The sequence below is a fragment of the Rhodnius prolixus genome, unplaced genomic scaffold (genome assembly GCF_049639745.1).
Source record: "Rhodnius prolixus isolate KJV_2025 unplaced genomic scaffold, Rpr scaffold_8, whole genome shotgun sequence".
NCBI lineage: Eukaryota > Metazoa > Arthropoda > Insecta > Hemiptera > Reduviidae > Rhodnius > Rhodnius prolixus.
The window spans coordinates 14,703,391-14,721,417 of NW_027411593.1; the positions used below are offsets into that span (position 1 = coordinate 14,703,391).

General features: G+C 33.0%; 1 protein-coding gene across 8 annotated transcripts in view; it reads right to left on the reverse strand.

Annotated features, from left to right (window-relative positions):
• LOC141451553 (protein Aster-B-like) overlaps positions 1-18,027 on the reverse strand; it is a 177,468-nt gene that overhangs the window by 147,647 nt on the left and 11,794 nt on the right. Inside the window, exons 1-2 of one of the 8 annotated variants that reach the window (XM_074123019.1) lie at positions 7,285-7,461; positions 6,637-6,741 (exon numbers count right to left, since the gene is read on the reverse strand). The exons of 3 other annotated variants lie outside the window; for them this stretch is intronic. Coding sequence is in view for 1 of the 5 variants with exons in the window: in XM_074123027.1 (XP_073979128.1) it covers positions 6,637-6,680 (44 nt within the window). In the remaining 4 variants the exon portion in view is untranslated. Of the gene's footprint in view, positions 1-6,636; positions 6,742-7,284; positions 7,462-18,027 lie in introns of those variants that run through there. 4 more of the 8 variants (XM_074123027.1, XM_074123023.1, XM_074123021.1 and 1 more) reach the window with 4 other exon arrangements.

Sequence of the window (18,027 nt, forward strand, 5' to 3'; positions counted from 1 at the left end):
GTTGTCTGGAAATGTTCTTGAAGATAGATGTAGTACAAGTGGATTGTGATGTGTGAATGTTAAGATGGAAATTTCTGTAACGTGTTTTCAGCAACTTGTGTTGCACGAAAGAAATGTTCAAGTCTGTGTGAATGGTTTGATTGGTGACGGTAGAAAGGAGCTGTTTACTATAGAGCGAAGAATTTTAGCCTGCAAGGCCCTGGATCCTTTGCAGATCTGAGCGTTTGGTTGAACCCCACAGTTCGATGCCATAAGACCAGGCTGGCTTTAATGTACTTACACATATAAGTCTTTTGTTGTCCAGAGTGAGTTTTGATCTGTTGTCGAGTAGTCTTTTCAGTTATCTCAAGCGTCTGTTGAGTTCTGTTCTATTAAGTCGAGTATGAGGGTTTCATGTAAGTCTTCTGTCAAGGTAAAGCCCAAGGTAGCGGACTATGTTGACAGCTGGTAAAGGAATAAGATTGTAAAAGACAGGAGGAAGAGTGAAGGTAATGTTTTGAGATTTTGTCCCGTTCAGTTTGATAGCCCCCATTTTTTGAACCAATTTTCTAAGGAAGTGAGGTGAGACTGAAGGTTTCTATGAGCTATTAATGGATCTTTGTCAGTAGATAAGATGGCAGTATCGTCAGCATAGGTGAGAAGAGTAGTTTGAGGATGAGTAGGTATGTCTGAGGAGTAGATTGTGTACAGAGTGGGGCCTAGTATGCTGCCTTGCGGAAAGTTAAATTCAATAAAATTCAGCAAATGAAACTTTTTGCTGCCATATCTATTTGAACTTGGAATTTCGGTTTGAAGTTTTATTCTTATAAAAAATTTTACTACAATATCTATAATTATAGTATATTAATATGATATAATGAAATGAATAACTGCAAATAAGCATAGGTTCTTGAAGATAATAACCTATTCTCTAAGATCGAAAGCTCGGCAAAAATAAATAAGAAAATGATTGAAATTTGTCTTCCTTTTGGGTAACTGAAACTGTCCCCCAAAACAATTAACAATGGACTCCTGTTTAATTGAAATTATTTAAACATTTTTTTATAATTATCTTAAATAAAATTTAGAATAACTTATTTTGGAAAATTGTGATTACATTTTGTAAAGCAATGATGCCTTACTTGCAAACGTTAATCAACAAAAATTGTTTAATTCGAATAAGTGTTTTAACTTATAAATTACATGACTATTATAAGTAATATCTATGCATATTAATATCCCAGTAAGTAGACAATAAAAGTCCTACTTAGTTTTAAAAAGTAATTGTACCGTATCATTGGAATTCTTCATCTTATCTGAACGAAAACCTAACGCCATTCAAAATTTTTACACTAAATTTATTAACACAAGTTTAAAATAAAATGAATTCAATGCCATGAACTTTTAAATGCAAATTCACTTTTTTTTAAAAAAATAAACTAAAGAAATACACGCGATCAAGACAATATGGCTACTGTTAACCGCTCTCAGATGGCAATGAATGATGTCTGACGGATTATAAACAAAGTTTACCAACTTAGAAAAATAACAGAATTAGTCAGTGCTCTCTGTAATATCAATATACAAATTTGTTTTAAGTGCACAACCAATAAACAAAATGGCAGTGTATGTGACCTAGTTCAGGTTAGTATATAACCAACTGAATTTTGTAAACTGGCAAATATTCTCCTTTAAGGAAAATTATTGTTAAAAAAAAAAAAAAAAACAGTTTGTTTTTTACTTCCTTACTGAAAATTTAATTGAAAAATTAGACAGGTGAACCATTCACCTCACTCACAATTCACGAAATAAAATTTTGATGGAACGATTTTGAGCTTTCGATATCGAAGAAGCCTTGAAAATTAGGCACAACTTGTTTGGTTGGGAAAAAAAAGAACGAAACAAGGTTGGACCCGGCTAATTATTGTATAGTGGCTAACCATTCACGTTATCAAGAGAATTTGTTTTAATTAACTGTATATCCATTATACAGTATATCTCATGGATTATTACGTAGATAATACAGACATCATGAATTATGTTTTATATAACAAATGACTCCACCTGACGGTCCTAAGGTTCATGGTTTTCAATCAATGTAGTGGATAATTAGGAGTTAATCCGTAACTTTTTGTTTTTGTAATTTGGTTAAGATCTGTACCTGGTAAATATTTATGTTACTGCATCTTCTATTGATAAATAAATTAAATGGATTTTTTCATTCATACAATTTATTAAAATTAAATGTTCTTACGACAAAATGGCACTTTTTATCGTTAACAATAAATGGATCTTATCAAATACTACTGAATATAGGACTTTATGAATAAACAATAAACTATGAATGAATGAATGGCTCTCGCTGAATACAAAAACCTACTCGTAAATCAAGGTTGATTTTTTTTATTTTCTTTTATCTCATTTCCTTCCTCTTTTTAAGGTCACTAGTTATTTACATCGTATGCAGTGAAACTCTACGACAATATCTCATAAGTATTTTCTTATAACTGCAATTTTCGCAGGTTCTTTTTTTTTATAATACGAGGTGTGGCTATTAAATAACGAGACTGATGCTGCTACAGAAGAACTATATGCATGCGCCAAATCCTAACGACCGACAGCTGTGGAGCGTAAAGCCTTCTCTTCTTTCGATTGCAGCGTCTCACGTGTTTGTAGAGAAATCTGTCTGACCGGAATCGTCGTTTGTGTAAGAGGTGTAGTTTCGTTTTGCCGAAAAGATGATACTATACAAGTAGTAGAGCAACGAATTGTCGTGAAATTTCACATGAAACTTGGTAAAACCGCTACTGAAACTTATCTTTTATTAAAAGAAGTTTATAGCGACGAATGTTAATCACGTGCGCGAGTATTTGAGTGGTTCAAGCGTTTCCAAAATGGCTGAGAAGACGTCGGAGATGATGACCCTTCCACGTCCAAAACGGATGAAAATATCGATTATAATTAATCAACATTACTACCGTGAGGTGCTTGCACAACTCCGTGAAAGAGTAAGGAAAAAACGACCCGATTTGTGGAAGAACAAGTCACGGGTTCTCCATCAAGACAACGCGCCCGCTCACACTGCATTTTCTGTCCAAGACGTTTCTAGCCAAGTACAACATTCCAGTTTTAGGCCATCCGCCTTATTCGCCTGACCTGGCCCCATGTGACTTTAGATCTGTTCCCCAAAGTCAAATCTGCATTAAAAGGAACACGATTTCGTTGCGTTGAAGCTTTGAAAGAAAAAGCGGCTCGCGTCATGCAGGAGCTCAGACAGAAAAAGACTTCCAGCACTGTTTCGAACAATGGTAAATTCGCATGGAGCGTTGTAGGGATAGGGGAGAGGTGTATATTGAAGGTGATAATAACTAAATATGTATAAATTTAAAATAAAATGTTTTACAGCAATAGTCTCGTTATTTAATAGCCACACCTCGTATCTGTATTTATTTTTTCGTTAAAGAGGAAGTAAAATTATCGTATAAAACACTTGAATTTTCCTGGTACAATACGTTTTATAAGGTTCATATTAATGGCACCGCGGTAGCCGAGCGGTTAGAAGCAAGACCTGCAACGCTAAGTTGTATTGTTAGTTAGTGGGTTCGATTCCCCGGTCTAGGCCTTGGATTTTATTTAATGGTTAATATTAAAACTTTGTAGTTAAGTATGTTGGCTAACCGCTTCGGTCTACGACACCTAAATTGTAGACGGACGTAATACCTGCCTAATAAAATGGACAAATAAGTTACTTTAAATAAATAATAACAGTTTTTAGTTTTTAGTAATGGTAAGTTGAGTGTGATTATTGTAGAGATTAAAATTAAAAAAATTATCGGTAGTTCAACTTGATATTCTAAGTTAAAAAAAATAAAAAGAGTGTAAGTATCGGCTCAGAACAGGCTTCGCTAGAAGGCAATAACATATTAATTTCTTTAGGCACAGCGGTAGCCTTTAATTGGCACACGATGTGCTGTTTTACTAGTCTAATGTGTCATTTAAGTGAAATGTTCGGCCTCATTACCTTTAAATACCAATAGAAATTCAATAAGTAAGTTTAAATTCTAAATTTTAAGAAAAATTGGTTGAGTATGATTACTATTTAAAAAAGGAAAAATTGTGTTTTATAGATTTTTTTTGCACTATGTTTTCAAAAATGTTTTCATTTTTCAAATACCAGTTACAGAAAGTTTGTTTGACAATAAGTATCAGATTTATTTTAAAACTCAACTGATTTTTAAAATATGTTTCCCGTAAGAATAATTTTTCGAAAATTTGAAGTTCAGCCTCAGGACTTCCTTTACGGATACTGATAGAACTATTTCTAACCGTGTACTTCTAAAAACTACATTCATTGGACGGCTAACGTAGGTTTTTATTTTAAAAAAAACAAAAAAAAGAAAACCTTTCTATAAAATATAGATTTCCCTTCTTCCAGAAAGCATTACAACAAAGAAGTGGCTGAACTGTGACGACCAGCCTGTCTGACACAAACAATAATTATCCCCGCCATCGTCTCCTTAAAGGAAGATAGCTGCGACTTCTTTTTCCTTGTAACGGAACCAAAACATTTCTTAAATAAATAATGATCCCCCCTGTCAAATATCCTCATGTTCCATGTGATTATCCCGGCAAGTGAAATTAAATTCAATACGACACACCCGTAGCTCAAAATGAAAAAGGAACAAAAAGATAATGTCTCTAAAAATAAATTTTTCTTTAAATCTAGGATTTGTTTAAATAAATGTTAGTTGACTTCAATTTAAATTCATTAAATAAAAGGGTTTTTCAAGAGATAATTTTTTTTAAATATGTTTGTATTTCTTGCAATATTTAAGGAGTATTCAAATCATAATTATTATTGCATCATTAAGAATCACTTTTCCCGTATTGCAACGTCATAAATAATTGCACCATTCTTTAATTTTTCTTTCGTGGTAAACGTAAAATGAAAATACTAGGAATAAAGACACAAATTAGTCAACTCAGTCAATTGAAAACTCCTATTATAAAAGCTATTCTATAAACTTACGAGAGCACATAAAATAATGATATAGAACAGATGTTGGCACTTGGTTGGCTGTTCTCTAAAATTACAGTATAGGACCTCTATAAATACTTTACTTCAACTTAAAAAGTTTTCATTCATAAAATAATAACAATAAAGATATTCAAGGAAGCTTAAAATTACAACAACAAAAATTCAAGTTAAGAAACTAATGATACAATCATTCTGATTAGTTGCAAGGAAACAGTACTATACTGAAGATTTAGTTGCAAGAAAACAATACTATACTGAAGATTTAGTTGCTAGGAAATAATACTATACTGAAGATTTAGTTGCAAGAAAACAATATTATACTGAAGATTTAGTTGCTAGAAAACAGTACTATACTGAAGATTTAGTTGCAAGAAAACAATACTATACTGAAGATTTAGTTGCTAGAAAACAGTACTATACTGAAGATTTAGTTGCAAGGAAACAATACTATACTGAAGATTTAGTTGCTAGGAAACAATACTATACTGAAGATTTAGTTGCTAGGAAATAATACTATACTGAAGATTTAGTTGCTAGGAAATAATACTATACTGAAGATTTAGTTAAGTACCAGAAAGTGGTTCCAATACTTGATATCATCACTTCCAAACTGAAGCAACACTTGGAAGTGGCAATTTAGAATTAAGCTTCAAAAATACCTCAAAACAATTGCTTATTCAATTTTCCACAAAAAAAAAGTGTATCGCAATATAATATGTAAAAGCAGTGCATAAAACGAAATATTGCAAAAAGTCTTACAAACAAGAGGATAGGACATTGCAAAAGCGACCGGTGAGACATGATTAGAGGACTACACAAAATGCAGTTGGAGGGTACTCTTGGAGTTATCATGTTACTTCAGGTAGCAGACAAGATCGAAAGCCTGAATAATATTAAGAAAACCTCCCGGGTAATAATTGTTAATCCTACAAAAGAGGACAAAATTATAAAGACAGCCGATGACATTGCGGGAGTGTAGAGGATGAGCTGAAACAGAATTGATAGAAGAAAAGTATTTCCTGTGACCTCAAACAGACGATAAACACGTTTTAGTAGCAGTTATCTCGAGGAGTAAATATAAATAGATACTTAGTGTGAAAGGATGGAAAACTAACTTTTGAGATTTAGGAATCATTATTATTTTGGAGCGTTTCCATTGGGTCATCTAGAATCGACAAAAAATCAGCATGAATCTCAAGCTCCATCACAGCAAAAAAGTGTTTTTCAGAGGCAAAATAGTCTTCAGCATCAAACTTCGAGTTTCTCAATTTATTTTAAAATCATCAGGATGACATTAAAGAACCAAAAGACATCCTTACTTAGAAGAAAACATATTGAGAAAGGATCGGCCGAATCTCAAGTTACATCACTCTCAATTATGAGAAAAGTATCAGGGAATTTCAATCATATAATCAGGCACTACATTAAAGAACATAAGTATGTTCTGTTAAAATATAAGCCATCTCAAATGAACCACTTACAGGAGGGAAAAACGCATCAAATTCATAATTAAAATGCAAGAAAACTCCCCAGTAACTTTTCACACAACATGCATTTGCTAACATCAAAAATTTAGAAGAAAAACATCACAAAGTTATTGTTCTGATTACAATATATACCTTTGACTTTTTTCAGAATCATTTCCATCCGATATTGTATCCATTGTATTGTTCAAAATACATAAGAAAATAACTTTTCACTGTTTTAAGGTCATGCGATTTCACCTAATAATGGAAATAAAAACAACAGTTGGTTAAAAGAAGAACAGTTGAAGAAAACTTTATGTAGTATAATTTATAAAACAAAAACAAATTACACATTAAATGGAAATTGTGAAAGTCTCAAGAAAATTCAGCACCGTTTATCTAATTACAAATTAAATGCTGTTTTTTTTTGTTTTTTTTTAAGGCGCGTCTCCTGAAACTATTGATGAACACTTTTCATCACCAGACAGTGAGCTGAAGAAGCTCATAGGAAGAAAAAAAAATCTAAGGGCCAGCAGCTGAATTCGAACTCAGAATTTCCAGGGTAAATTGTGATCTCCCGGAATTAATGTGACGAAAAATTACTATTATCTTCATGAATCTAAGTAATATTTGTAGAGTATTTTGCATTTCCCAAAACTTGAAGAATTTCTTTTTACACTTATTTATTAATAAGGAAAGGTTATTACCTATTCCCTGGAGGAGAAACCTTTTTTTTTATTTAAAAAAAAATATATGTACATTACTTAAATAAAATTTCAAAATAAATATTGCATTATTTACCTTATAATAATAGTACAGTTAAATTAAACATTTTAACACATACACACTCACATCACTTAACACTATGAAGATTATTTAAATGACAGATATTTAATAAGAGCGCCACATTAAATATAAATAAATAAATAAATAGTACGTCTATATACATGTGAGGGCGCTCTTATGGAGGCACTAAACTCGTTAGACAAGCTTAGCAACGGTGCCGCACTTCAGCTGGCGACCCCCTTTTTTTTCCTTAACTTTCAGTGTTGCCAACATAAACATCGTCTACCATTATAATTCTCTCTTTATACAATACGAAATACACTGTAAAGTGCTAATAATAAGATCATTTTAAAGTAGAACTTTCTTTTTCCATAGAAATTTATTGTTTTTTTTTTTGAAATCTGACTAAATATTTATTTAAAAACATATCTGAACCGTAAATGTTAGAAAGATGTTAAAAAGTTAACAGACTAATAGACAACGAATTATTCAGTTAACCAATTAACTTACGTCAACAGAGCTTAGAGTATCCCGTGAACTTCAAAGTTTGTATTAATTTTTAAGGGAAGATAGTTTCTATTAAGGACGTAAAACGTATAATCGAACTTACGTTTTGTTTGTACGTAATTAAAATATAATAATTACTTCCAAAATAAAGAAAATGCACACAGAAAGACTTACATTCATGAAGAATCAGTTTTCTAGAAGTTCTGCAGAAAGATTATGCAATACCTTAACCCAGTTATACACCTTATATTAAGGTGGGTTTTCAATATACCCAGTGAGAGTTTTTTTACCGTGCCAAAGAAAGGTTCACATCCTCCTCTGCCAGTCAGACTACCTACTGGTTACCTTGAATGTCTCCGTGTAATACATTACCTTGCTGCAAGCTATTTGCCGTTCGACAGCTATTCCAATACCTTTCAGCATGCATTACTGTCGTTCTGAAGTAGTTTATATAGGATAAAAGCATTTTAAGTATGCAATTGCTCGGGACTGAACTTGAAACTAATTTAACTAATCAGTGAATCGGGACCTCCAAAAGGAAGTATATATGTAATTAGGCTATAAGTTGGTCCATGTGGCCGCTGAAGAATACAGTTCACATCAGCCCAGCGTCATTCAAGAACACCAGATCAGAGGCAGATAAGAACTTCGAACCTTCAGTTTGGTTCTAAGTTTAAAGCGCTAACCATTGGGAATTGCTTGCCAGCGTACTGGAGACCGATTTGGTCGCCACTGGCAACAATTCCTTTATTGCGGTTCCGCAGATAGTCTACTTTCATCTTACGTAGACGTTTCCACTAGAGGGACTTCCTGCCCCCTGTATCTACGGCATGCTGTCAATGACGTAGATCTAGCTAGTCTAGTCAGGCCCTTCCAAAAAAAAAAAATCTTGGAGTATGAATAAACCATTTTTTCAATGGCTCTATATGTATTTTGGTAGACCTACCAGCAAAAAGTTTAGTGACTTCACAATGTCTCCATCTTGGAAAAATTTTCTGTCTTCTCGTTGCTTTCTAGAACCTTTGTACCGTTCTCACCTAATTTAGCCTAACGCTATTATGATTCACCACAGCCTCCAGTTCTTCGCAGCATTCGTTGGCGATGTTCGATCTGAGACAGTTCGCATTTAAGGACAAAAGAGGATAAAAAAAAAAGAGCCAAAAGACTCTAAGTAAGCAGTATGTATTGAATTTTACGCAGAGAACATTTTGCAATCTCTTAGTTCGATAGTACGATCGAATATCAAATTTCAACCACTGAAAGTGGTTTAAGAGGAAAAACAATGCCCCCCCAAAAATGTCTTCATTAAGTTACTAGTTTAATTAGGTAATTAACTAGCCGAATCAAGGCTGAACACCGGAAGTCTAATTAAGGTTCTTTAAATGTAACATTAGAGCCTTCAATGCCAAATAATAAACAATTCACAAGAACGGCAACAATATAAAATAAAATTTCTCCTAGTTGAATCGTTTTAATTAACGCCCATTTTTCTTTTCACGTCAAGAAGGATCAATCTCAAACTAAACTCACTGAGAAAATGTAATTATTAATTTAAAAATATGAACTAAATAATTGTTTGGAAGCAAATTATTTGATGAAAGTTAAGAACAATGGATTAATTAGGTGAATGGGAAAAGAATCGTCTGTTTTCAGAGCTACAGTTTTAATTGCAAAAATGTTACTTTCTACAGAAATAAGTAAATCGAATTGAATTGAATTGGTAGAAGTAAAATATAAGTTTATTAATATAATTTAATTTAAAATATTAATTAGCATGGGTAATTAGGGCATTAAATAGTTTCATGACGCAATGATGTACCTTTCCAAACCCACAATCTTGTGGTAAAGGGCGCTTTTTCTAAAAGACCATAGTAATGTTTTTTTGGGTTTTAAAGTATGTTAGATTAATAAGTAAAGCTATAAAGTACTTGAAAAAACTGATTTAAAATTGCGTAATTCAAAATGGTAAATTTAAATGAACCAATTAAGTAACACAAATCACAAAAGTAAGTACAAATTAATAACGTCCCAAAAGAAGTCTACGAGGTATGGCTATTAAATAACGAGACTATTGTTGTAAAACACTTTATTTTAAATGTATACATATTTAGTTATTATCACCTTCAATATACACCCCTCCCCTATCCCTACAACGCTCTATGCGAATTTACCAATGTTCGAAACAGTGCTGGAAGTCTTTTTCTGTCTGAGCTCCTGCATGACGCGAGCCGCTTTTTCTTTCACAGCTTCAACGTACAGAAATCGTGTTCCTTTTAATGCAGATTTGACTTTGGGGAACAGATAAAAGTCACATGGGGGCCAGGTTAGGCGAATAAGGCGGATGGCCTAAAACTGGGATGTTGTACTTGGCTAGAAACGTCTTGGACAGACAATGCAGTGTGAGCCGGCGCGTTGTCTTGATGGATATCATGGCTTGTTCTTCCACAAATCGGATCGTTTTTTCCTTACTCTTTCACGGAGTTGAGCAAGCACCTCATGGTAGTAATGTTGATTAATTATAATCGATATTTTCATCCGTTTTGGATGTGGTAGGGCGTCCCGGGCGGTCATCTTGGAAACGCTTGAACCACTCAAAAACTCGCGGACGTGATAAAAGATAAGTTTCAGCAGCGGTTTTACCCAAAATTCATGTGAAATTTCACGACAATTCGTTGCTCTACTACATGTGTAGTATCACGTTTTCGGCAAATCGAAACTAACACCTCTTACATAGACGATGGTTCCGGTCAGACTGATTTCCCTACAAACACGTGAGACGCTGCAATCGAAAAAGAAGGCTTTACGCTGCAGAGCTGTCAGTGGTTAAGATTTGGCGCATGCATAGTTCTTCTGTGTCAGCATCAGTCTCGTTATTTAATAGCAACACCTCGTATGAAATACTTCATTTCCTTGCGAACAAAGACGTAGAATAATCAATATTTTAATAAAAAGGTAAATCAAGAGGAATTAAATTCATACTTCAAAATCCGCTTACAGCGATTCTCTTTTTGAAGGAGACTGCTAGCAGCAGTCTACAGACAAATAATTAAAAACTTCGTGCTGGACATTGAGTAAAGATATGTATAAAGGAACTGTAAATGTTATTTTTCCCGAATTCTAATAGCTGACCTTGTCAGTCATGTTAGGTGAGCGAACATGTCTAGATATGAATGAACAATTGAAAGATAACAATTTTATTCAATCCATGCTAGTGATAAAAATGCACCATATCCTCTCCGGAAGTAGATACTACTTCAAGGCATAATAACCCATAGGTTGACAAATATTTTTATACAAAAAGCGAATAGCCACACTGGCTGATGGTAAATCTGATGAGCAAACTACATTCGTTTTCTGATAGAAATGTTTGATCACTTCCACCGTTGGTAAACATGTATGTCTGGTTAGCATTTGCGTTTATTAAGTAGTAAGCACTACTATAAACAATAATAATAAGATTATTTCTGAGAAAATGTTTGCTAAACAAATTAAGCCACAAGATCTCTTAAAGCCAAAACATTATTAACGCCTTAGTAGTTCTAATAGTAATTAATAATGTGGTAATTACCTTAGGCTCTGCGAGGTTAGAATACATAGAAGAAGAGGAAGCGAATAAATTATGGTACCAATCCATGTTGTTACCTCGTTAAGCCTAGGCAAACGGTCAATTTTCCTCTGCAAGGAAAGTTACCTACCTACCATGGCCTAAAAAGTTAATACAAGCCAACCAGAGATTGCTGGATGGACATTCTAATGAATATAGTGGTCCAAAACGTAATGAGACGAGAAGTCGCCAGATCTGGGGGTTATTTCCCCACGTATCCACAGAGGACCAAAACCATTTACGGCATAGTAAAATTCCGCAGGAGTAGTAGACAGCCAGCCAAGTAGCAATGGTGGAAGCAAGCCAAATTTAAATGAGCCATTCGCGAACATGATTCGTCTAAACTACCACAGAATCCAACAATATCTAAACTTCAATTAATAAAATAAGAAATATGTTAACAAATCAGATACCATGAAATTCATTTTTCTATATAGTTTTACGAGAGTTAAGCCATTTAATATTAAGCTGGAATTTCTCGTATTAAGAGTATAATCTACATAAAATAAAGTAATCGCCTATTTGGCCAGACGAGTATTTACGTCGAATTGGTGTCGTGGACGAGGGCTTTTCTATATTAACTCATTATTTTCCTTATCAAATACAAAATAACTACAAGCGGGATTCTAATCTGGGGATCTCCAACCAACAAATCCACATTTCATAACCACTATACCTACAGCCGCCCGCATAATCTACGTAATAATACATTTTGTAATGAATTTATCGGGAAACCTTGTATTTTTTCATGATTTCCGAGAGCTTTAAAATCCTAAAACTAGGTTATGTTAGGTTAGGTGCCTATAATAAAGAATCGTTGGAAGATAATTTCATTCACAATGGGCTAAATGATAATAATTTATCAAGACCATTCCGGAAGTAGATACTCTTTTCATAGAAACTATGATAAAATGCAGTTAAAAATAGGGACAAACTCTACAGCTGGGTAGTTAATCTCATGTAGAACCTCTTCTTTGGTTTAGTCGATTCCACCATGTTTGTAAACAGTGGATATCATGTAACCCGGCGGATGACTTAGGCCAGCGTTTCCCAACCACGAGTACCACTGATGGTACGCGAGTTGCTGGTTGGTGGTACGCAAAAAATAATCAATAATGGCGGACATGAAAAATTAAATCATAAAAATATTGATACGATTTTTCCTATAATTCATAAAAATTATTTTAATTAAATATTATACAGTAAAGTTCTAAATATGTACAGTAATAAGTTAGTCTGTCTCAAGATGTATGAGAAAATATAATAGCACTTTTAACAGGGTTAAAATTGTCTTTCATGGAGTATTTTCCAAAACCCGAAAACACAAATAATAATTGGATTTCGAACCCCTTCTATAAAGAAAATTTAGGAAAAGCTACGTCATTATCAATACAAGATAAAGAAAATTTAATAGAATTATCATGCGACAGAACTTAAATGATAACTGTGTAAAGATCTGCTTAAAGAGACTGATTGTAATGAGTAAGCTCTATCAAAGCAATATTAAATTTGGTACTTTTCCGTTAGCCGGGCGCAAGCGAAAAACAGTATTGGGTAAAACTGTTTTCTTTACAATTCATTAATATTTGTTTATAGTTGAACGTTTTCGACTTTTATTCCGTTGACTTCGCTCGCGTATGGTTCATAATTGGCGACATTTGCGCCCGGCTAACGGAAAAGTACCTTAAATTTAATTGAAAAAAAGTTTTAAAACTAAGATCTTACACTTTACAAAGTTTATAAAGTGAACATGAACTTGAACTCCTTTGTAACAGATCCATTGTATCTCTTCACAAATAAAGATAATAATATTAAAATAACACACTCGGAATAACAAATTTCACGAAATACAATTATTTTTACGAAGTGGTACAATTTAGCATGATGTACTACCAAGTGGTACGCGAGTCAAAAATGGTTGGGAAACTCTTACTTAGCCAATAGTAGTGTTAACTTGTCGGCCAACATAACCAAATCTCCGGTCATCAAATATCATAAGGTCCCACTAAATGTTATCTCTTATACTCACAACTTTATATTTCGCTATTTATTTATTTTATTCTTGCCTGACGATAATAAAATCATGTGATGAGGATTGAACCATGCACTGAAACTGTTTATGAATGAAAGGAAAGTAAAAAATCAATTTGTTTCTGTGACGTACTCTCACAGGCAATAGTGAGAGTATGACCGTCCATTCTTAAAAGTGTTTATCCATTTCAATCAAAAGTGCGTCTTGTATAAAAAAAATAATATATTCTTGTACAAACAGAACAGTGATATAAGTGGATACGGTGCATGTATGCTGCTTCGTTCTGCATCAAATATGATACAGAGATAAGCAAATTAGTCAATCGGTGATTTGGCGGCTTTTGCCTAAACATCAAAGAAAATGCAAAACAACCAAAATCAATTTGAAGTGTTTGGTGAAGCAAATTGATTGGCTGTTGAGTTTTTGAGTAAAATTATAACCGAAAATATCCGTTTTCAGTTCCCCTGAGATCTAACAAGTGATTTTTAGAAAATATGTGTGTATATAAATCATTTTATCGTCAAAATAAAAAATAAAAAAAACACATGTAGCTTAAACTTTATATTTCGTTCGGGTACCCCGTAGGGACCTGACAGAAAGTTAGTGACCAAATTTGCTCAACCCGTAGTATCAATTAATTAAAGAGATTGTATTACTGTGATAATTCATGTGACGTGTATTGCTCATGCCTTGCATCGAGTAGCAGAAACTGTCCGATCTTTGTTCAGTGACGTAGATCCCTTAATCTCCTCGGTTAAAAAAGTGTTTTTAAAAGCACCTAGTCGCATTAAAATGCTAAAAGATCTCTATCCAGACTTGTGCCTTCCACCAGAACCAATATTAACAAGATGGGGTACTTGGCTGGAAACAGCTTCCATTATTATGAAAACTACAATAAAATCAAGAATGTCCTTTCACATCTCGAAGACGAAGCAGTAGCGATAAATACAGCCAAGTCTTTATTCGAGAAACCTGATTTAAGGAACGACCTTGCATTCATTTCTGGCAATTGCGTATTTCTTACACAAGCCATTACCCAACTTGAGTCCCAAAATGTTCGACTGACAGAAATCGTGTCCAACGTTAAAAAAGTCATCGAAAAGATGGAAGGAATACCTGGGAGTAAGGAGATCTGATCAGATCAAAACTGGTAGAAGTACTGAGCAAGAACAAAGGGTGGGAGACTATCTGCCAGATTTCTGATATTATCAGTGGAACAGAAGTCACCTCAGAACATCGTGTACCCTTTACAACCAACGAAATAACTTCTTTCAGCAAGGCACCTATAACATCTGTAGATGTTGAACGATCTTTTAGTCGTTACAAGTCCATCTTACGCCCAGATCGTCGTCACTTTACGTTCCAACATTTGAAATTTCATGTGGTTGCAAACAATTCCAAGAGTGAAGTTTTCAAAATTGAAAATTTAACACATCTTTTTATAAATAGTAAAAATGTTCTTTGTTGTATAAATCATTATAACTTGTAAAAACAAATTATTTTGTTCCTAATAAATTATTATAAATTGTAAAAATGTTCTTTTCTTGTATAAATAATTATAACCTGCCCCCCCCAAAAAAAAAATCCATTTTCATAAAAAAAAATGTCCATTTTACTTAAATATTCCAGAAAATATTTAAGAACATCATATATTTTCCACATAATTGACAAAAATAAATGCATAATTTAATTAAATATTTGGCATTTTTAAATAAATAAAAATCTGTTCCTTAGTGATAACACTCCCTAAGTCGTCTCTAGGATTAGCTACTCTCTTCAGAAGAGAGAAAATCGCGAGGCCACTGACGTTTCAATCGCCTGGGAGGATGATCTGGATGGTGATGAGATGGTAAATGGCGGACAAGAGGATTGGAATGAGAGTGCAAGTTCTGATGAAAACTTTTATAGCGAGTTCATGCAACTTGACCTACAAATGGAATTTCCAGGTCTGTGTGGATAGTTAGATTTGAAACGTAAAGTGCAGCGTTAACGATAGTGCGGAGAATTTTAGACTGAAGATATTGAATTCGTTGAAGATTGGAGCGTTTTGTTGAACCCCACAGTTTGGGCGGGTTTTAGTATGGAATTGTAAATCAGTCGTTTGTTATTAAGTGAAAGTTTTGAACGTTGGTCTAGTAGTCTTTTAAGTAGTCAATAACGCCTGTTAACTTCAGTTCGTTTAAGTCATGTGTGCGGGTTCCAAGTCAGTCTTTTGTCTAAATAAAGCCCAAGATAACGGACTACATTGGCAGGAGGAATTGGAATTGAGCCATAGAAGATCGGAGGAAGAGTGATGCGGCGGAGAGTAAAAGTAATATTTTGAGATTTTGTATTTGATTACTTAAATTCGTTTTTAGGATTTTTCTCATTTTACTAAACCCAAAGTTTTGTTCTAAACTTTATGCACATCTAATTACAATAGACTTTCCAGGAAAATGCCTAGTAAAGTTGTTCATTTCGGTGTAATTTACACTTTTACGTTTAAAAATTTTGGAATTTGAGAAAATGTATAAGTTAGAGCCTTGAGAAATTAGTAAAAAAGAAAGTAATGTGAGATTTAACCAGATTACTGTTAGAAGAAGTCTTGAAAAATTAGATTTAACATAATTTTATTTATTACATTTCAGAATAACGTCGTAGAGAAAGAAATCAAAGGTTAGAAATCTTAGAAAAGCCACCAGAAATTGCTGTTAAAAGGATTATTACTTATATAAAAGTGTTAATAAATCCTGTTATTAGTCCTAATGTAGACTATCATGCAGTTATTTTTTTAACAATAAAAAAAACAATAGTTAGAAATATTAATGTAATTGTATATTTAAAAGACAACCTTGACCAAGTATTTCATTATTAATGGCTTTTGAAGGACTAATTTAGTTTCATGTCTAACTCTCCTGCCTGCCCCCTGAACTACGATATATGACAATTAACACTTAATTAGTTTCGTGGGAATAAACAAAAAAAAATAAAATTATAATAATTTAAAATTCTTCCTCAATTAGCAAAAATGTTAAATAGAATTGTTTTATTAAGGACGTATTAAAAATAACTTTAATTAAATGAGTAATTTATAATGAAGTTTGTTTTTCCGGTAATTATTTGTATTGTTAAATAACCTGATGCTGGGAAAGAAAGTGGATTACTCCCATTTTAATATAAATGCTATACTTGATAAAAGAAAAAAAAAATGTAAATCTGCCAGGAAATGGTACTTTCATTCCTTGATGCAAATTAGATTGCTATTTAAATGAACTTCCTATAATCAAACGACCTTCTAAACTTCTTGAAGGACTTTTCGACAATATCACAAAACAAAAGACAACTTAATACGGCATCTTCTAATTTGGATAAAAGAGAAGTAGCTTGGTAAATCATAGCAATGAACTTTGCGAATAATCTTAACTTCGCTATACTTAGATAATTTCCACAGTTCTTTTAAAGTTAAAACCTAAATAATCCAAAAGTAAATTAACTTGCCAAAATTTTCAAACTCTTAAAGAACTGATGCAACTTCTTCCATAGTATTACAAGAAGATTAGCACAATCCTAATAAAAAAAAACTTTTTATCTAGTCTGAAGTGTACACAAATCGTGCTAACTTCGAGGCTACTGAGTTGTTTTTTTTGGTTAAATAATTGTTCGTGAACCACGAACTAAAGTAAAGTACAGTCGAACCTCTCAATAACGGACCCTGGCGGGGGAAAGCAAAGTGGCCGCCCTTGGGAGGTGGTCGTTAGAAGGAGGTAGCCAAGTTTCATAATGAAAAAATATGGGTTATTTTTCCAAACATCTATTTAAAAATTGTTTATTATAATTAGATTTTTTAAAAACGTACATAATTGCATAATTATTTAGCTATATGATGTGCATCAAATTTTTCTTAATTATCAAAAAAACTACATATTGATTTTTTAATCATTTTTATAACAATTTTTATAAAAATCATCACATTTATTCATAACAATAATAATTTATGGTAAAATTATCATAGAAAAATAGAACAAACATTTCGGCAAGTTGACGATGGCTCGATTTGGTTTTTGCAAAATCTTCCAACACATTTCTTTTCTATTCTAGAGTTAACCACTTTCGTTTGAGAGACAAAGTGATATTGTTCGTCCAAAGTTATATTGAAAAATGATTAAAATGGTACAAGATGTATGAGCTTATATAGGAAACTTTAGGAAAAAACAGAAAAAAAGAAAAACTTGAGAGGGGTCAATTCTTTTTATCACCGCGTCAAACGAACTTTTAATCAAAAGGTGGTCGTTGGTGGGAAGTGAAACATATAATCCATTCCCCAAAATCAATGTCTGCGGTTGCTATATGTAGAGTGTCCGTTAGACTGAGGTTCTTTTATATAGAAAGTGGATTACTCCCATTAATATAAATGCTATACTTGATTTTTAAGAAAAAAAAATGTAAATCTGCAAGGAAATGGTACTTTCATTCCTTGATGCAAATTAGATTGCTATTTAAATGAACTTCCTTATTTCCTTTAAATTTTGCTACAGTCTTCATTCACGCAGATAAAGATCTGCAATATTTTTATTTGAACTAATTTTATTGTTAATTAATCGTATTACGATTGTTTCTTATTTTCGATATGGTGTTT